The following is a 22,176-nucleotide window of genomic DNA, read 5'->3' as shown; positions in this document are numbered from 1 at the left end:
AAAAAGTCAAATGGTACTCCCTCCCTTCTGAGCTCTGCCGTGCGCCCAAACAGTGGTTTACCCCCACATATGGGGCATCAGCGTACTCGGGATAAATTGGACAACAACTTTTGCGGTCCAATTTCTCCTGTTACCCTTGTGAAAATAAAAACTTGGGGGCTAAAAATCTTTTTTGTTGGAAAAAAATATATTTTTTTATTTTCACTACTCTGCATTATAAATTTCTGTGAAGCACTTGAGCTTTCAAAGTTCTCACCACATATCTAGATAAGTTCCTTAGGGGGTCTAGTTTCCAAAATTTGGTCACTTGTGGGGGTTTCTACTGTTTAGGTACATTAGGGGTCTGCAAACGCAACATAACGCCCGCAGACAATTCTATCAAAGTCTGCATTCCAAAATGGCGCTCCTTCCCTTCCGAGCTCTGCCGTGCGCCCAAACAGTGGTTTACCCCCACATATGGGGTACCAGCATACTCAGGACAAATTGGACAACAACTTTTGGGGTCCAATTTTTCTTGTTACCCTTGTGAAAATAAAAACTTGGGGGCTAAAAATCTTTTTTGTTGGAAAAAAATATATTTTTTTATTTTCACTACTCTGCATTATAAATTTCTGTGAAGCACTTGAGCTTTCAAAGTTCTCACCACATATCTAGATAAGTTCCTTAGGGGGTCTAGTTTCCAAAATTTGGTCACTTGTGGGGGTTTCTACTGTTTAGGTACATTAGGGGTCTGCAAACGCAACATAACGCCCGCAGACAATTCTATCAAAGTCTGCATTCCAAAATGGCGCTCCTTCCCTTCCGAGCTCTGCCGTGCGCCCAAACAGTGGTTTACCCCCACATATGGGGTACCAGCATACTCAGGACAAATTGGACAACAACTTTTGGGGTCCAATTTCTCTTGTTACCCTTGTGAAAATAAAAACTTGGGGGCTAAAAATCTTTTTTGTTGGAAAAAAATATATTTTTTTATTTTCACTACTCTGCATTATAAATTTCTGTGAAGCACTTGAGCTTTCAAAGTTCTCACCACATATCTAGATAAGTTCCTTAGGGGGTCTAGTTTCCAAAATTTGGTCACTTGTGGGGGTTTCTACTGTTTAGGTACATTAGGGGTCTGCAAACGCAACATAACGCCCGCAGACAATTCTATCAAAGTCTGCATTCCAAAATGGCGCTCCTTCCCTTCCGAGCTCTGCCGTGCGCCCAAACAGTGGTTTACCCCCACATATGGGGTACCAGCATACTCAGGACAAATTGGACAACAACTTTTGCGGTCCAATTTCTCTTGTTACCCTTGTGAAAATAAAAATTTGGGGGCTAAAAAAATCTTTTTTGTGGGAAAAAAAATATTTTTTATTTTCACTACTCTGCATTATGAACTTCAGTGAAGCACTTGGGCATTCAAAGTTCTCACCACATATCTAGATAAGTTCCTTGGGGGGTCTATTTTCCAAAATGGGGTCACTTGTTGGGGGTTTCTACTGTTTAGGTACATTAGGGGTCTGCAAAGGCAACATAACGCCCGCAGACAATTCTATCAAAGTCTGCATTCCAAAATGGCACTCCTTCCTTTCCGAGCTCTGCCGTGCGCCCAAACAGTGGTTTACCCCCACATATGGGGTACCAGCATACTCAGGACAAATTGGACAACAACTTTTGGGGTCCAATTTCTCTTGTTACCCTTGTGAAAATAAAAACTTGGGGGCTAAAAAATCTTTATTGTTAAAAAATATATATTTTTTATTTTCACGACTCTGCATTATAAACTTCTGTGATGCACTTGGGCATTCAAAGTTCTCACTACACATCTAGATAAGTTCCATGGGGGGTCTAGTTTCCAAAATGGGGTCACTTTTGGGGGGTTTCTGCTGTTTAGGCACATCAGGGGCTCTCCAAACGCGACATGGCGTCCGATCTCAATTCCAGTAAATTTTGCATTGAAAAGTCAAATGGCGCTCCTTTGCTTCCGAGCTCAGCCATGCGCCCAACCAGTGGTTTACCCCCACATATGGGGTGTCGGCGTACTCAAGACAAATTGTATAACAGCTTCTGGGGTCCATTTTCTCCTGTTACCCTTGGTAAAATAAAAATTTGGAGGCAAAAAGATCATTTTTGTAGAAAAAATGCGATTTTTTTATTTTCACGGCTCTACGTTATAAACTTCTGTGAAGCACCTGGGGGTTTAAAGTGCTCACCACACATCTAGATAAGTTCCTTAAGGGGTCTAGTTTCCAAAATGGTGTCATATGTGGGGGGTCTCTACTGTTTAGGCACATCAGCGGCTCTCCAAACGTGACATGGCGTCCGATCTCAATTCCAGCCAATTTTACATTGAAAAAGTAAAACGACACTCCTCTTCCAAGCTCTGCGGTGCGCCCAAACAGTGGTTTACCCCCATATATGGGGTATCGACGTACTCAGGAGAAATTGCACAACAACATTTGTGGCCTAATTTCTCCTGTTACCCTTATGAAAATAAAAATTTGGGGGCAAAAAGATCATTTTTGTAGAAAAAATGAGATTTTTTATTTTCACGGCTCTACGTTATAAACTTCTGTGAAGCACTTGGGGGTTCAAAGTGCTCACCACACAACTAGATAAGTTCCTTAAGGGGTCTAGTTTCCAAAATGGTATCACTTGTGGGGGGTTTCTACTGTTTAGGCACATCAGGGACTCTCCAAACGCGACATGGCATCCGATCTCAATTCCAGCCAATTCTGCATTGAAAAAGTCAAACGGTGCTCCTTCACTTCCAAGCTCTGCGGTGCGCCCAAACAGTGTTTTACCTCCACATATGGGGTATCGACGTACTCAGGAGAAATTGCACAACAACTTTTGTGGTCTAATTTCTCCTGTTACCCTTGTGAAAATAAGAATTTGTGAATGAAAAATCATTTTTGTGAAAACAAATGCGATTTTTTATTTTCACGGCTCTACGTTATAAACTTCTGTGAAGCACTTGGGGGTTCAAAGTGCTCACCACACATCTAGATAAGTTCCTTGGGGGGTCTAGTTTCCAAAATGGTGTCACTTGTGGGGGGTTTCCACTGTTTAGGCACATTAGGGGCTCTCCAAACGCGACATGGCGTCCGATCTCAATTCCAGCCAATTCTGCATTGAAACAGTCAAATGGTGCTCCTTCACTTCCAAGCTCTGCGGTGCGCCCAAACAGTGGTTTACCTCCACATATGGGGTATCGGTGTACTCAGGAAAAATTGCACAACAAAATTTGTGGTTAAATTTCTGTTTTTACACTTGTGAAAATTAAAAAAAATGGTTCTGAAGTAAAATGTTTGCAAAAAAAAGTAAAATGTTCATTTTTTTCTTCCACATTCTTTTAGTTCCTGTGAAATACGTAAAGGGTTAATAAACTTCTTGAATGTGGTTTTGAGCAGCTTGAGGGGTGCAGTTTTTAGAATGGTGTCACACTTGGTTATTTTCTATCATATATACCCCTCAAAATCACTTCAAAGGTGATGTGGTACCTAAAAAAAACATGGTGTTGTAAAAATGAGAAATTGCTGGTCAACTTTTAACCCTTATAACTCCCTAACAAAAAAAAAAATTGTTTCCAAAATTGTGCTGATGTAAAGTAGACATGTGAGAAATGTTATTTATTAACTATTTTTTGTGACATATCTCTCTGATTTAAGGGCATAAAAATACAAAGTTTGAAAATTGCAAAATTTTAAAAATTTTCGCCATATTTCCATTTTTTTCATAAATAATCGCAAGTAATATCGAAGAAATGTTACCACTAACTTGAAGTACAACATGTCTCGAAAAAACAATCTCAGAATCAGCGGGATCCGATAAAGCGTTCCAGAGTTATAACCTCATAAAGTGACACTGGTCAGAATTGTAAAAATTGGCTCGGTCATTAAGTACCAAATTGGCTCTGTCACTAAGGGGTTAAGAGTGACAAACATGCAAAAGAATAGGAAATCTTGAAGGGCACACTTTTTCCCTCAACTCTAAATTAACTGTGGCTTGACTACTGCAGCTCTGTACTGAGTGGTAATAGAAGTCTCGCATGCCATGTCTCTATGACTGAAAGCCCAAGGCTGCTGGGCTGCATAAGGTTAATTTGCTCTATTCATCTGAGCATTTAGTGTGGCACCTGCATGGCTTTCTAATCATTATTAACCTGCAGATTAACTCCATATCTTCAGTTTAATAGTATTTTCTCACATGACAGGTTCCCTTAAAGATGCTGTACTGTAGGATATACTGTATCAATCAATTCACAGACATGCAGACTCTGAAAGGCCAGCACCTCCCTATCACTTGAATATTTGTATTATTATTCACAGACCTATGTCATCACTCCCATTTTGAGTGTAATTCAGTGCTGCAGTATTACATCAAGCTCTGATTTAGGCCTTTTGCTCTCTAGGTGTAATCATGATCTATGTGTCCTGACCTACTATGCCTAACCTAAACACTGCTATATGTGTCCAAAAATGTAACAGTCACTGTGATTGTCCCCCATGATAGGCTGCACTAGACATTGTTATATAATAGATGCAAAGTAACAAAGCTCATGACCACAGCTGGCATCATATGAGCCCACTCTCTGATAGCAATGAGTGAGATGGAGCTGGGCATTTTTCTTTGTGACCTGCAGTAATCAAATTGCAATCTATTTTGAATTTACAGGGACATACATTTCAAGAAATGTAACTAAAATTCAATTACATTTTAATCAATTTGATAAAATTGATGCAATATCCTATTTGTGCAATATCTTAGTCAAATTAACAAATACATTAAAACTCAATATGCTCAGGTACTGTACAGGGTACGAATCAGCTCTCTGCTTTTAGAACACTTTTTCACTTTGTCTAGAACATCATAATTGCCTCGGGTGCTGGTGAAGGATACCCTTTAAAGGGTATTAAAGGCTGTAATATAGATTGACTGCACATGCCCAGTCAGCTTCCTTCTATCAATGGTAAAAAAAACACTCATGCACTTAGTGATTTTCCCAGATGTTTTATTCATAGATGGAATAAAAACTAATTAAATAACTTCCAGTTTCTTATAAGTAATCAGCAATAAACTATCTTCTTGTTGTCAATAGTATAAGGCACAAACTAAGGAGTATACATAAAAGCATTAAAACTCTATACTGTACACAATTATAAGTAGTACTGCTGAGGAGTGTGCAACAGAATAACCCTGAGCCATCATATACAACATGTATATCATGACCAGCAAAGGAGTATTACACAAAAAGTGTGTTTGCACAAATCAAGTGGAAAAGTGATTTAAGCATAATTCAGATCAAAATATGACACATGTGGCACAAAACAGCCCAAAATGCCGAAGGGACTCAAACTCATATAGCATGCTGTCTTCAGCAATTTTAGTTTGCCTGTTTTGTTTTCTTCAGTCTTTTAACCAAACATTTATTTTTATGTCATTGCTTTGAACAATTGTCAGTCACAGGTTGATCTGCATCCCTTTCCATTGTTCATATCGATTTAAGCAACATTACCAACGTGCCTACGGTATTACCGCATTACCTTTTGAATTCCTACTCAAAAAGCAGTTAGATCTTTTGTCTACTAATCCACTCAACAAAACCCTTCCCTGGATAATGTATGACTCAGCACCACTACCCAGATTTCTTCATTTACTTTATCTACTACTGGAAATGATTCTGTTTGTTCGTCTACGTGCAAAGCTGATACAGTGAAGGAATTAAGTATTTGATCCCTTGCTGATTTTGTAAGTTTGCCCAGTGACAAATACATGAACAGTCTATAATTTTAAGGGTAGGTTAATTTTAACATTGAGACATAGAATTAAAATCCAGAATATCCCATTGTATAAATTATCTAAACTTATTTGCTTTTTGCAGTGAGAAATAAGTAGTTGATCCCCTACCAACCATTAAGAGTTCTGGTTCCTACAGACCAGGTAGATGTTTCTAATCAACTTGTTACCTGCATTAAAGACAGTTGTCTTAGGGTACCTTCACACTCAGCAACTTTACAACGAGAACGACAAGGATCCGTGACATTGCAGCGTCCTGGTTAGCGATCTCGTTGTGTTTGACACGCAGCAGCAATCTGGATCCCGCTGTGATATCGCTGGTCGGAGCTAGAAGTGCAGAACTTTATTTGGTCGTCAGGTCGGCGTGTATCGTCGTGTTTGACAGCAAAGCAACGATGCCAGCAATGTTTTACATGGAGCTAACGACCTGCGAGAACGGTAAGTGAGTCACCGTTACGTCACAGGATCGCTCCTGCATCGTTCTGGAGCTGCTGTGTTTGACGTCTCTACAGCGACCTAAACAGCGACGCTGCAGCGATCGGCTCGTTGTCTATATCGCTGCAGCGTCGCTGAGTGTGACGGTACCTTTACATACTCACCTTTATAAAAGACTCCTGTCCACAGACTCAAATAATCAGTCAGGCTCTATTTGCATTTTGCAGTGATAAATAAGTATTTGATCCCTCTGGCAAACAAGACTTAATACTTGGTGGCAAAACCCTTGTTGGCAAGCACATCAGTCAGGATTTTTTGTAGTTGATGATGAGGTTTGCACACATCAGGAAGAATTTTGGTTCACTCCTCTTTGTAGATCATCTCTAAATCATTAAGATTTTGAGGCTGTCGCTTGGCAACTCGGAGCATCAACTCCCTCCATAATTTTTCTATGGGATTAGGGTCTGGAGACTGGCTAGGCCACTCCTGTTGTGAACTCTATTTTTAGGCTCCCTCTAGTGGTCACAAGTGGTACTGTGTAGTGTTGTCTTTCTGCAGGTTGGCTGCATCAGCTGGTTCGTTATCCTTGGTTGGTTTCCTATTTAGCTCACCTGGATACTCAGTTCCTTGCCTGCTATCAATGTATTCAGTGCTCTTCAGATTCCTTGTGATTACCTTGCTCCCAGCCTCTCCAAGACAAGCTAAGTTTTTGTCCGTTCATTATTTGATTATCAGCATTCATCATGTTTTTTGTCCAGCTTGCTAAGATGTGATCTCCTCGCTTGCTGGTTGCTCTAGGGGACTGAGTTTCTCCCCCCACACCGTTAGTTGGTGCGGGGGTTCTTGAAATCTCAGTGTGGATATTTTGTAAGGGTTTTTTACTGACTGCACAGACCCCTTTACTATTTTCTGCTATCTAGTATTAGTGGGCCTCATTTGCTGAATCTGTTTTCACCCCTGTGTATGTGCCTTCCTCTTACCTCACCGTTATTATTTGTTAGGAGCTTCTATATCTTTGGGGATTATTTCTCTGGAGGCAAGAGAGGTCTTTCTTTCTCTCTAGGGGTCGTTAGTTCCTCAGGCTGGCTCGAGACGTCTAGGATTTTTAGGCATGTTCACCGGCTACTTCTAGTGTGTTTGGATAGGTTCAGATTTGCGGTCAGTCCAGTTTGCCACCTCCCTAGAGCTTGTCCTATGTTTGTTACTTAGCTGGAGTAATTTGTGATCCTCAACCACTAAGGATCATAACAGTATAGCAGGCCAAAAAGTGTTTAATGCATCGCAGAAGTGGGATAAAAAGAAGACCTGAGTACATTTTTTTTTTCCTCCCGCTTTTCCTTTGCTGCAGTCTGTTTAGCTTCTTTCATCCCCTTGAACTCTGGGTGGTTTTGAGCTCAGCTGCAGACATGAATGTTCAGACTCTGACTTCTAGTGTGGATCATCTTACTGCACGGGTGCAAAGTATTCAGGATTTTGTTATTCATAGCCCTATGTCAGAACCAAAGATACCCATTCCTGAGTTGTTTTCTGGAGATAGATCTAGGTTTCAGAATTTTAAGAATAATTGTAAGTTATTTCTGTCTCTGAGACCTCGTTCCTCTGGTGATTCCGCTCAGCAAGTTAAAATTGTTATCTCCTTGTTGCGTGGCGACCCTCAAGATTGGGCCTTCTCTCTGGCGCCAGGAGATCCTGCATTGCTTAATGTAGATGCATTTTTTCTGGCTCTTGGACTGCTTTATGAGGAGCCTAATCTTGAGAATCAGGCAGAAAAAGCGTTGCTGGCTATCTCTCAAGGTCAGGATGAAGCAGAGGTGTATTGTCAAAAATTTCGGAAATGGTCGGTGCTTACTCAATGGAATGAGTGTGCCCTGGCTGCAAATTTCAGAGAAGGTCTTTCTGAGGCCGTTAAGAATGTTATGGTGCGGTTTCCCACCCCTACAAGTCTGAGTGATTCTATGGCTTTAGCCATTCAGGTTGATCGGCGTTTGCGGGAGCGCAGATCTGCTCATCCTTTGGCGGTATTTTCTGAACAGAGACCTGAGTCTATGCAATGTGACCAGAATTGAGCGACAAAGTCATAGACGTCAAAATGGGTTGTGCTTTTACTGTGGTGATTCTACTCATGTTATCTCAGCATGCTCTAAACGTTTAAAAAAAATCGCTAAACCTGTCACCATTGGTACGATACAGCCTAAATTTATTTTGTCTGTTACTTTGATTTGTTCTTTGTCGTCCTACCCAGTTATGGCTTTTGTGGATTCGGGTGCTGCCCTGAATCTGATGGATTTGTCGTTTGCCAGGCGCTGTGGTTTTGTCCTGGAGCCTTTGGAATTTCCTATTCCTCTGAGGGGAATTGATGCTACGCCATTGGCTGAGAATAAGCCTCAGTATTGGACGCAAATGACCATGTGCATGACTCCCGTACATCAGGAGGTGATTCGCTTTCTTGTTCTGCATAATTTGCATGATGTTGTCGTTTTGGGTCTGCCATGGCTGCAGGCTCATAATCCAGTTTTAGATTGGAAAGCTATGTCTGTGTCAAGTTGGGGTTGTCAGGGAATTCATGGCGATACTCCGTTGGTGTCTATTGCTTCTTCCACTCCTTCTGAGGTCCCTGAGTTTTTGTCTGACTACCAGGATGTATTTGATGAGCCCAGGTCCAGTGCCCTGCCCCCTCATAGGGATTGTGACTGTGCTATAAATTTAATTCCTGGTAGTAAATTCCCTAAGGGACGACTTTTTAATTTGTCTATACCAGAGCATGCCGCGATGCAGAGTTATATAAAGGAGTCTTTGGAGAAGGGACATATTCGCCCATCCTCTTCCCCTCTTGGTGCAGGATTTTTTTTTGTGGCCAAGAAGGACGGTTCTTTGAGACCTTGTATAGATTATCGTCTTCTGAATAAAATCACAGTCAAATTTCAGTATCCTTTGCCACTATTGTCTGATTTGTTTGCTCGGATTAAGGGGGCCAGTTGGTTCACTAAGATAGATCTCCGTGGTGCGTATAACCTTGTGCGCATTAAGCAGGGAGATGAATGGAAAACAGCATTTAATACGCCCAAAGGCCATTTTGAGTACTTAGTGATGCCTTTTGGACTCTCTAATGCTCCTTCTGTGTTTCAGTCCTTCATGCATGACATCTTCCGAGAATATCTGGATAAATTTATGATTGTTTATCTGGATGACATTTTGGTCTTTTCTGATGATTGGGAGTCCCATGTGAAGCAGGTCAGGATGGTGTTTCAGGTCCTGTGTGCTAATGCTTTATTTGTGAAGGGCTCAAAATGCCTCTTCGGAGTACAGAAGGTCTCCTTTTTGGGTTTTATTTTTTCTCCTACTGTGGAGATGGACCCAGTCAAGGTCCAGGCTATTCATGACTGGACTCAGCCTACGTCTGTTAAGAGTCTTCAGAAGTTCTTGGGTTTTGCTAATTTTTACCGTCGTTTCATCGCTAATTTTTTTAAACCGTTGACGGATTTGACCAAGAAGGGTTCTGATATGACTAATTGGTCTCCTGCGGCCGTGGAGGCCTTTCGGGAACTGAAGCACCGGTTTTCTTTAGCTCCAGTCTTATGTCAACCAGATGTCTCTCTCCCCTTCCAGGTCGAGGTTGATGCTTCTGAGATTGGAGCAGGGGCTGTTTTGTCGCAGAGAAGCTCTGATGGCTCTGTGATGAAGCCATGTGCTTTCTTTTCAAGAAAGTTTTCGCCTGCCGAGCGGAATTATGATGTTGGTAATCGGGAGTTGTTGGCTATGAAGTGGGCATTTGAGGAGTGGCGACATTGGCTCGAAGGAGCTAAACATCGTGTGGTGGTCTTGACTGATCACAAAAACCTGATTTACCTCGAATCTGCCAAGCGCCTGAATCCTAGACAGGCTCGTTGGTCGCTGTTTTTCTCCCGTTTCAACTTCGTGGTCTCATACCTGCCTGGTTCGAAGAACGTGAAGGCTGATGCACTTTCTAGGAGTTTTGTGCCTGACTCTATGGGAGTTTCTGAGCCGGCTGGTATTCTCAGAGAGGGAGTGATTTTGTCTGCCATTTCCCCAGATTTGCGACGAGTGCTGCAGAAATTTCAGGCAGATATACCTGACCGTTGTCCGCCAGAGAGACTGTTTGTCCCGGATAGATGGACCAGCAGAGTTATTTCCGAGGTTCATTCTTCGGTGTTGGCGGGTCATCCTGGGATTTTTGGTACCAGAGATTTGGTGGCTAGGTCCTTCTGGTGGCCTTCCTTGTCGCGGGATGTGCGTTCCTTTGTGCAGTCTTGTGGGATTTGTGCTCGGGCTAAGCCTTGCTGTTCTCATGCCAGCGGTTTGCTTTTGCCTTTGCCTGTCCCGAAAAGGCCTTGGATGCACATTTCCATGGATTTTATTTCAGATCTTCCAGTATCTCAGAAAATGTCTGTCATCTGGGTGGTGTGCGATCGTTTTTCCAAGATGGTCCATTTGGTGCCCTTGCCTAAGTTGCCTTCCTCCTCCGATTTGGTTCCTCTATTTTTTCAGAATGTGGTTCGCTTGCACGGCATTCCTGAAAATATTGTGTCTGATAGAGGATCTCAGTTTGTGTCCAGGTTTTGGTGGACTTTTTGTGCTAAGATGGGCATTGATTTATCTTTTTCGTCGGCCTTCCATCCTCAGACTAATGGCCAAACCGAGCGAACTAATCAGACGTTGGAAACTTATTTGAGATGTTTTGTTTCTGCTGATCAGGATGATTGGGTGACTTTTTTGCCTTTGGCCGAGTTTGCCCTTAATAATCGGGCTAGTTCTGCTACTTTGGTTTCGCCTTTTTTCTGCAATTGTGGTTTCCATCCTCGTTTTTCCTCGGGTCAGGTTGAGTCTTCTGACTGTCCTGGGGTGGATTCTGTGGTGGATAGGTTGCAGCAGATTTGGAACCATGTGGTGGACAATTTGAGGTTGTCACAGGAGAAGGCTCAGCGCTTTGCCAACCGCCGCCGCGGTGTGGGTCCCCGACTTCGTGTTGGGGATTTGGTGTGGCTGTCTTCTCGGTATGTTCCTATGAACATCCTTAACCCGGTGTCTTTTCGTTTGGATCTCCCAGCATCATTTGCCATTCATAATGTGTTCCATATGTCTTTGTTGCGGAGGTATGTGGTACCTGTGGTTCCTTCTGTTGAGCCTCCTGCTCCGGTGCTGGTCGAGGGAGAATTGGAGTACGTGGTGGAGAAGATTTTGGATTCTCGTATCTCTAGACGGAGGCTTCAGTATTTGGTGAAGTGGAAGGGCTATGGTCAGGAGGATAATTCCTGGGTTGTCGCCTCTGATGTTCATGCGGCCGATTTGGTTCGTGCCTTCCACGCGGCTCATCCTGATCGCCCTGGGGGTCTTGATGAGGGTTTGGTGACCCCTCCTCAAGGGGGAGGTACTGTTGTGAACTCTATTTTTAGGCTCCCTCTAGTGGTCACAAGCGGTACTGTGTAGTGTTGTCTTTCTGCAGGTTGGCTGCATCAGCTGGTTCGTTATCCTTGGTTGGTTTCCTATTTAGCTCACCTGGATACTCAGTTCCTTGCCTGCTATCAATGTATTCAGTGCTCTTCAGATTCCTTGTGATTACCTTGCTCTCAGCCTCTCCAAGACAAGCTAAGTTTTTGTCCGTTCATTTTTTGATTATCAGCATTCATCATGTTTTTTGTCCAGCTTGCTAAGATGTGATCTCCTCGCTTGCTGGTTGCTCTAGGGGACTGAGTTTCTCCCCCCACACCGTTAGTTGGTGCGGGGGTTCTTGAAATCTCAGTGTGGATATTTTGTAAGGGTTTTTTACTGACTGCACAGACCCCTTTACTATTTTCTGCTATCTAGTATTAGTGGGCCTCATTTGCTGAATCTGTTTTCACCCCTGTGTATGTGCCTTCCTCTTACCTCACCGTTATTATTTGTTGGGGGCTTCTATATATTTGGGGATTATTTCTCTGGAGGCAAGAGAGGTCTTTCTTTCTCTCTAGGGGTAGTTAATTCCTCAGGCTGGCTCGAGACGTCTAGGATTTTTAGGCACGTTCACCGGCTACTTCTAGTGTGTTTGGATAGGTTCAGATTTGCGGTCAGTCCAGTTTGCCACCTCCCTAGAGCTTGTCCTATGTTTGTTACTTAGCTGGAGTAATTCGTGATCCTCAACCACTAAGGATCATAACACACTCCATAACTTTAATGTGCTTCTATTTGAGCCACTCCTTTTTTGCCTTGGCTGTATGTTTTGGGTCATTGTCTTGCTGGAAGACCCAGTCATGACCCATTTTTAATGTCCTGATGGAAGGAAGGAGGTTGTCACTCAGGATTTTATGGTACATGGCTCAATCTATTCTGCCATTCATGCAGTAAAGTAGTCCTGTATCCTTAGCAGAGAAACACCCCCAAAACATAATGTTTCCACCTCCATGCTTGACAGTGAGGATGGTGTTCTTTGGGTCATAGGCAGCTTTTCTCTTCCTCCAAACATGGCAAGTTGAGTTAATAAAAAACAAGAGACCAGCTCAATGAACTTGTGAACAAACTTCTTTCTTTATTCACCAAAAGTGCTCAGCAGAGGGTAAAACAACATCAGCATTGACAGTTACATGATATGCGACATTAGTTAATGCCAAAGAGCTCAATTATTGTCTCATCTGGCCACAGCACTTTCTCTCAATTACTCACAGAATCATCCAGGTGTTCATTGGAAAACTTCAGATGGGCCTGCATATGTGCCTTCTTGAGCACTGGTACCTTGTGGGAACTGCAGGATTTCACACCTTTACAGTGTAATGTGTTACCTATGGTTTTCTTGGTGACTTTGGTCCCAGCTGCCTTGAGATCATTAACAAGTTTCCCCATGTAATTTTAGGCAGATCTCTCACCTTCCGCTTGATCAAAGATACTCCACAGGGTAAGATTTTACATGGTGCCCCAGATTGATGTCGATTCCAGGTCACTTTTTATTTCTTCCTTTTTCTTACTATTGCGCCAATAGTTTTTTCCTTCTCTCATAGACACACGTCTTGCATTTGGTTTTATAGGACATTCCAGCTTTGTGCAGGTCCATGATCTTGTCCCTGACATCCATTGAAAGCTCTTTGGTCTTGTCCATGTTGTAGAGGTTAGCATTTGACCGATTAATTGAGTCTGTGGACAGGAGTTTTTTTTATAAAGGTGACTATATAAGATAACTGTCTTTAGTGCAGGTAACAAGTTGATTAGGAGCATCTAACTGGTCTGTAGGAACCAGAACTCTTATTGGTTGTTAGGGGATCAAATATTTATTTTTTACAGCATGCAAATAAATTTATATAATTTATACAATGTGACTTTCTGGATTTTATTCTTGATATTCTATCTCTCAATGTTAAAATTAACCTACCCTTAAAATTATAGACTGTTCATGTCTTTGTCAGTGGGCAAACTTGCAAAATCAGCAAAGGATCAAATACTTATTTCCTTCAATGTATAGATGACATGTTTATCATGAAGTATTGTTTTTAACAAGACAGTGTACCCAAATTGTCATTTGCATTATTTTGATATATTATTCTCTCAAGATTTTCTTTTCAACAGGGCAGATTTTCTTCAAAATGTATGAAATTGGGAGCATAATTTTTGATGAATTGGTGCAAATTCAAGGATGCCTTTTTAGACTTAAAAGTTTAAAAACCCTTTCAATATGATTTACAATATCACTTGTATGTAAGTCTTCAACTGCACACATAAAGAAAAATAGATTTTGAACACCTGAAATTTTGTAATGTTTCAAATTTTTTGTTTATTATAAATTAGGCTAAAATATCTGGAAGACCAAAACTATGTACATAACACTAAGTAAAATAAAACCAAGTGATAAAATAAATATAATAAATGCCTGTGATTAAAAAAATTATATAGTATCATTAATATCATCTCATGTTATTAATTTTTTGTATTATTCAGGCAAATAACTTGTTTGATAATAGGATTTCATAAACTTATGTGATTATGTGTTTGATGAATATTGCTGTAGACTAGTGTTTCTGAACATTCCTAAGCCAAATTGTCTACCGTCAAAGAAAATCTTAATCAAGTAGCCCTGAGGCTAGAATCAGTCATAATTGTGAATACGATTGCTCAGATTACAGCTTATTACTTTATGCTCTGCTTCTATTAATAACTTATGATGCCTTTTGTCTAATATAAGTGTAGTAATGCTTACTTCTTAGAAAAAATATGCTTACCATGATCCTAGAATATATCCAGGATCAGTGTTTTTGTAGCATATTAGGACACAAACTGTAAAAGTATAGCTTTATTTAGCATGCACTCAGAACGTGATCAGCCACAATTCCAGTAACATTACACTAAACATACCAGATACAATAATCATACTTTTGCTAGCCACAGACTCACAGACAAAATTTCATCAGAATAAAAAAGTATTAAGGGGTTTGTACTCTTTCAGTTAATGCTTATCAAGTGGAGGGATTTAGTATGAAAAAACAATCGGCTTTGCACTCACTTGCATCGTGTTCACTGTAGATTTTGTGCTGCTGTTCTCAGTGTTTGGAATTACCCCCTAATCAGTGAGCTCAGTGTATCTAACATTGTAGATGGAATTCCCCACTCAGATCCACTGAGTTTATTGATTGGTTGCCACAGAGTTTTCATGACATCATCATTGCACCAAATGCCAGAGACCGGAAGCAGTGGCACTGCTGAATACAGGGAAAGTGAGTACAGTGCAGTTTGCTTAATACAACATTGCTACATCACTGCTATATATACCAAAAATCAGGATCTTGTGATTGAGGATCTTGATGACAGGCACAAAGGTCTTCTGTATACCCCAGCTGTCATGACAACCTATTGGTGCCACTCGATCACATGACAGGGGTCTCCAATGGGCGGGTCTCGTGACACACTTCCGGACGGTGTGTGTTAAATGCTGCTGTCAGTGGTTGACTGTGGCATTTAATTGGTTGACAGCCGGGGGTGGATCCGAGCTCCACCTGTGGCTGTTAGAGGCACTTGATGACTGATTATATCAGCTGTGAAGTCTGTGAAAAAATATGGGCTCAACACAGAGCCTGAATCAAAGGCAGATATAGAGTTGATGAAATAAATAAACATCATCAGTCATGAGGGGGTTAAACATTTATTTTTGTGATAATGAGTAAAAAGGGCTGGTAGTAGGGTAGCAACAAATAAACTAATGCTAGTGGGTAGGAAGCCATGGGGGACTTGTTAGGTTCCCTTTAACGCTTAACAACTCTAAGCAGGGTAGGTGAGTGTTTTATTGCTTGATGTCCATTCTTAAAGTACATTTAAATTACATGATCTGCAGACATTTAATAAGTGCTAACAGGCTAAATGTTTGCAGATTGGCAGTTGTTTAATAGTCTACTTAGAAAGGCTGATCATGCTTCTACAGAAAGATTGTTTTGCTTGCTCATAAGGTGATGCCAGCCTGTTTACACTAACCATTTCTTGGTCATTCATAATAAACAGCAAATGTATATGCGTCCTTGAAATCACCATCAATCCGCTTTGAGACAACAACCAATTACAGCCTATCATATTGATGGGTGATATGTCTTAATTCGGGACAAACTCTTTAATGCTTAAAGGACATGTGCTATGGATTTGGATCTCAAACTATAGAATAAATGTGATATAGCTAATTCAATTTATTAATATGCATACATTGGTAAATAATTAAGGTTTAGCATGTCACAGTAAAGTTGCTAAGAGAATGTGATAACAATATGGTACCAGAGATATCATAGACCTCAATCACATATTGTATTTTTGATCAGTATTTAATCAGTATTTGTGTGCCTAAACCAGGCGTGCCTCCAAAACACAGAACAGGTGTCAATCTTTCAATTACAGTTTTTCTTTGTAAGTTCTACTCCTGGTTTTGGCATACAAAATTTTTGTAATCTTTAGTTCACAGTTCAGAATATATTACTGTAGATGTAAAGGCTGTATTATTCAAGATTGCCAAACAAATCATTTGTCATAATATTTTTTTTTTTTTTTTAGGGGGAATCCCTTCTTGGACACAATGATCTTCACTGTTTTCTTAATTTATTTTCTTAATAAAATATTAGTAAACTCAGCTTCTGAAGCACTACTCTTGGGATCATGTAAAGATGTGTGTTTATGTGAAGAGAAAGATGGAACTTTATTAATGAATTGTGAAGAAAAGGATATAACAACACTGTCAGAGATAGAAGCACCTCCATCTCAATACTTAGAGATCAATCTTTTGAACAATGGCCTGTATAAAGTACACATGAACGAGTTTTCAGATTTCAGTCATCTAATATCTCTACACCTTGGTTTTAATAATATTGTGGAAATTGAACCTGGGGCTTTCAACGATCTTCATATGCTTAAGAAACTGCACATTAATCACAATTCATTGGAAATACTGCGAGAAAATACTTTTTCGGGGCTAGAGAACTTAGAATTTCTTCAAGCAGACAACAATTTTATCACCACAATTGAATCAAATACATTTACCAAGCTTAATAGATTGAAAGTTCTTATACTTAATGACAACGCTATTAATTTCTTACCTGCAAACATTTTTCGATTTGTGCCATTGACACATTTGGACCTAAGAGGAAACCAGTTACAAAATCTTCCGTATGTTGGATTTTTAGAACACATTGGAAGAATTATTGAACTTCAATTAGAAGACAATAGATGGGTTTGCAACTGTGACTTATTGCAGCTTAAAATATGGCTTGAAAATATGCCGAGACAATCTACAATAGGTGATGTGGTCTGCTTCAACCCACCTGATTTGAAAGGAGCTCTACTTCGAAAGATAAAAAAACAAATGTTCTGCATCACAACTCCCAGCAGTGATCTTGAAGAACCTTCAGTACCGTTGTCTTTATTAGGAACGGCATCAATAAATGATGGCCGTTTACCAACAAAAATTACTTCACTTCAAAAAAATCCAACCAAGGAAACATTTGTTCTTACAAAAGCAACAACTATTCTTCCAGGTTTATACTGTCCTGTACCATGCTATTGTTCTAGTTACAGTATTTCTGGAACTTTGATTCACTGTCAAGAGCGAAATATTGAAAGTATGTCTGACCTGGGACCTCCACCACTAAATCCAAGAAAGTTAGTTTTGGCTGGAAATATTATCCATAGGATTTATAAGTCAGATTTTTCAGAGTATGGTACCTTAGAAATGCTTCACTTAGGTAATAATCAAATTGAAATTATTCAGGAACATTGTCTTCAAAATTTGACCAAGTTACAAAAATTGTATTTAAATGGAAACCATTTAAGAAATTTGAACACTGGCACATTCTTTGGTTTGTTGAGCATTGAATACTTGTATCTGGAATATAATGCCATCAGTGAAGTCTCATCTGGGACATTCTCTGTAATGCCAAAACTTAAGGTGCTTTATTTAAATAACAATCTTCTAAAAACTTTACCAGAACATGTATTTTCTGGGATTCCATTAACAAAACTAAATCTTAAGTCAAACCAATTTATGAATATTCCTTTAAGGAATGTTTTGGAGGAGTTGACAATGTTGACACAGATTGATTTACAAGAAAATCCTTGGGACTGCACATGTAATTTAACTGGTCTTCAGAAATGGATACAAGTGCATAAAACGGTGGTTATAAGCGAGATCTTTTGTCAGTCTCCAAAAGATGTAGCAAACATGGAGCTGAAAACCCTTGATAAAGATGAACTATGTCCAGACTTGATAAATGGTCAAGTACGTCCAACACAATTGAGCTTAAATAATTTTACACCGGAATCAACAATGACTAGTAAAGTTGATAACATATTAAAATCACTTTCTGATTACATACCACTTTCTGTCTTAATACTTGGACTTTTAATTTTCTTAATTACTGCTGTGCTGTGTTCTGCAGGAATAATAGTTCTTGTCTTGCATAGGAAAAGACGTTACAAAAAGAAACAGGATACTGGACAAATACGAGAAAATAGTCCTGTTCATATTCAGTACAGCATGTACGGTCATAAAACAACACATCACATGACAGAAAGACCAGGATCGGTCCTGTGTGAGCAAAGGATAGGAAATCCAATTGTTCAAGTTTATCAGACTCCCCCTTTTACACCAAAACATGTAGAGCAAAGTCAAGGGGAAGAAAATCAGCTCAGCGATCCAAAGAACATTACTAGTAGCCTCATGGAAAAAGAGAACAATTCACTTCAAGCTACTTCAAATATAAAGTTCACTGATCCATCAGCAGAATTTGTGTCTTTTCAGGATGCGAGTTATCTTTACAGAAACCTCATTGAAAAAGAGAGACAAATGCAACAGCTTGGCATTGCTGAGTATCTGAGAAAGAATATTGCTCATTTGCAACCAGAAATAGAGACTTATTATCCTAAAACTCATGAAGAGGTAAAATTGATGGAAACACTTATGTACACAAGGCCAAGGAAAGTTCTGGTAGAACAAACCAAAAATGAATATTTTGAGCTCAAAGCTAATCTCCATTCAGAACCTGACTACCTTGAAGTTCTGGAGCAACAAGCAAGACCCATTGATCATTACAATGGAGAACATTAGACACTTAATAGTGAACTTGAACCTAACTGCTATGGTAATATGAAGTGCCTCACTGAACTGTCTTAATTAAAAGATATTAAGGATATTTGTGTAAAAACTCAGGGATATATGGAAATTTGAAGATTATTTGAGTTTTCAATATTATATTCTATACAGTTCTGTAAATATGTTATTATAATGTGCATAAAATGTTATTTATACTTTATAAAAAGAAATTATAATTTAATACTATGAACTTGTGCAAATTAAAGAAGAAATATTACAGCTTCTAGTGTACATAAAAGTCCTTTTAAATTATCTCCCATGCTGAGTTTACGAGTTTACAGAAATTACAGCTATCAGATGGTCTTGTACATGTACTAAAATCCACTGATAGCCCCATTCAACAATAATAATTATAATACTGAAGGCAACTATCTAACACAGGTCATGAATTCAAAGAAGAGGTAGAAATGATCACTCTAAGTTTTTAACTTGCTAGGACACAGGGACAGAATATTTTTTACATACATATTTTGGGAGACATTTATTTAAGGGCCACCTTATCATAATTGTGGAGCAAGATGCTCCAAATCTATAAAAAAAAGTGCATTTTAGAAAATCGATTTGCTTCTCGGAGGACCTGTCCTTTCCTGGAAGCCCTGGCCACTTTTTAGAAAAGTTATAAGCACAAAAGGGGCAAAAAGGCATGCATTTGTTTTGCATAAATCTAGCTTGTGTAAAAACATGCAAAAAGCTGACAAACAGCTCTTCAACTTCTACCACAATTCTAAATGAGGCTTTAACTGTGATGTGCACCTTTTTCAGAAGCCTCACAGTTCGAGGTTGAAATTAGAATGGCATCCTACCACACCAAAAGTTTAAGATTGTTGTTAGTTACCATTGGGAACTGTATATTTGCCAATGGGTGCAGCTCCACGTATAATCTGAAGCAAAGCAGTGCCAGCTTGCCAGCTGAGGAAAGACTGTGGGAATCAAAGCGGCATCTCAATCAAAAGTGTGCCACTGACCCTTTGTTGTAGGTGTTAAAGGATACCCCAGAACTCACAATTGGTGTCATTTTATCTTTGCCACCATTAAAATTTGTGGTCATTGCTTTTCAAAAGACATCTAGAAATAAACATCTCTTTGGTCATTTGCCACCATGATCAGTGAAATTACCTATTGTTTTTGCCATAATAATACATGTTACCCTTTGATATGTTTTGATTGGTGCCATGTGATGAGCATTGGTTTGCCTCATGTACAATTGCTCCATCTGAATATGTAAAAGTAGAGTGTGTACTGAACTGAAGTTTCTAGATCTGTGTCAGTACTTTCTGAAATATGTCTCTGCTATAAAGAAACCAACACACATACACAATTATCTCACATGTGAATTATGCATGATGTAGACATAGACTTGTGTGCTCTTGTTATTTTTGTATGTGTATATATTTTATATGAGACCTTGATTCATTGTGCACACTAAAATGGTTAAATTGTTAACTTTAAAGCCTTTTGATTGTATAGTAATGTATTTCCATATGTAAATATCTTCTCTTGTATTGAAATAGTCACATATTCAATGACATGGATATTTTGTGTCCAAAAATATTATTATTTTCATGTTTATAGTAATCTTATAGACTTAAATGATCACCTACTTCTCTAAGAAGTCACTAAACAGCCAAATTCATAAGATAAATTGCAGTGTAATGCACTAAAGCTTTATTTTACAGCAAACTTTAAAAAAGATACTTTCAAGTATTTGTTGTCATGTTTTATATGTTTCCTCACAAATACTGTATTTGAGTGCCTTTACAAAACTACAAATAAATTAGTTCTATATAATAAAAGCAGAGCTTCATCTCCATAGTATTTTATTAAATAGAGTAAGTTGAATGGCAATCAGAATCAACATTCAGATTGTTACATCTTAAAAAGCTTGTCCAAGCGAGGAAAAAACGTAGTTCTTGTTTGAACTAGAGTCTTGTTCATGAACTTAGTCTGGAAATCATGAATCAAGAGATTTAGCTGCAAAACCAGACTCAACCCATAGTTTATATAGGAACTTTTTCTATAAACTACAACAGAACTTTTTTTTCCATTCTTAGGTGAAGTTTAGAGATGAGCAAACCTGAACTGTGAAGTTCGGGGTTAGTATTGGACACTAAGGTGTTGAACACAGAAAACGGACATCTCCTGGAAGTCCATTTTAGTGTTTGGAGTTCCAGGAGAAGAGAGAGAGAGACCTCTAGCCCTTACTACAACCATTTTACTGCACCAAAGTTCAGGTCCTCATTGACTTCTATTGGGGTTCGGGTTCAGGTTAAATATCGGGTCGAGTTCTGGCATTCAAATCCGAATATCCATGGTCCGCCCATCCCTAGTGATTTTTCAGCTTTGGTAAACAAAGTAACTGAAGTAAAGGAACAAGAAATGCATATCGCTATTTCAAAATGTGCAAAGAATATATGCTTATAATAGTTAAAAAGAATAAAATATCTACTTTGTTAGAAAGAATATACCTGCATAATTGAAAGGAAAAAAGTAATTTATGTTATTTAATATTATTAAAACGGGAAAGCCTCAAGAAGAAAAATATTGCTAAACTTTACAGTATTATTTTGCAAAAATACCGTATTTTCCGGCGTATAAGACGACTGGGCGTATAAGACGACCCCCCAACTTTACCAGTTAAAATATAAAATCTTCTTAAAAGTCGGGGGTCTTCTTATACACCCTATGTCGTCTTATAGGGCCGGTGAATATGTGCCTTTTGGGGGGGGGGGAGTGATCCTGATGACGAGGGGGCGTCTCACAGGAAAGTGAGTATCCCCCATTACCTTATCGTAGCGGTGCAGCGTGGGGGTCTCAGTGCTGGGAGTGGCGGCGGCGGCTGCTGTGCTCTGGTGCGGCGGCTGCTGTGCTCTGGTGCGGCGGCTCCTCTTCTGTGTGGGGCCTCTGTGCTGTGCGGTGGCGGTGGCGGCGGCATATCTTTATCCAGTTGGGGCTCCTCCGGCATCTCCTTAGCCCTGGAGGCCCCGCCGCAACTCCATGAGTGCAATGCAGCGGCCATTTTCCCGGAGGCAGCTCAATAGGTGCGATGCGGTGGCCTCCGGGAAAATGGCCGCTGCTCAGATTCAGATCTCGTCCCGAAATCTCGGGACACGAGATCTGAATCTGAGCAGCGGCCATTTTCCCGGAGGCCACCACATTGCACCGATGGAGTTGCGGCGGGGCCTCCAGGGCTAAGGAGATGCCGGAGGAGCCCCAACTGGATAAAGATACGCCGCTGCCGCCGCCACCTCACAGCACAGAGGCCCCACACAGAAGAGGAGCCGCCGCACCAGAACACAGCAGCTGCCGCCACTCCCAGCACTGACACCCCCACGCTGCACCGCTAGGATAAGGTAATGGGGATT

The 22,176-nt window shown here is 40.1% G+C and overlaps 1 protein-coding gene across 2 annotated transcripts in view; it reads left to right on the top strand.

The window, feature by feature from the left end:
* The window catches only part of SLITRK6 (SLIT and NTRK like family member 6), an 85,289-nt gene extending 64,658 nt beyond the window's left edge, over window positions 1-20,631 (top strand). For both annotated transcript variants that reach the window (XM_077297175.1, XM_077297176.1), the window contains one exon: window positions 16,225-20,631. In XM_077297175.1, coding sequence (XP_077153290.1) covers window positions 16,247-18,769 — 2,523 coding nt within the window. In that variant the 5' untranslated portion in view covers window positions 16,225-16,246 and the 3' untranslated portion in view covers window positions 18,770-20,631. The remainder of the gene's footprint in view (window positions 1-16,224) is intronic.
* Window positions 20,632-22,176: the final 1,545 nt, after the last annotated feature.

The sequence above is a fragment of the Ranitomeya variabilis genome, chromosome 3 (assembly GCF_051348905.1).
Source record: "Ranitomeya variabilis isolate aRanVar5 chromosome 3, aRanVar5.hap1, whole genome shotgun sequence".
Classification (NCBI taxonomy): domain Eukaryota; kingdom Metazoa; phylum Chordata; class Amphibia; order Anura; family Dendrobatidae; genus Ranitomeya; species Ranitomeya variabilis.
This window is presented reverse-complemented; position numbering and strand designations above follow the sequence as displayed.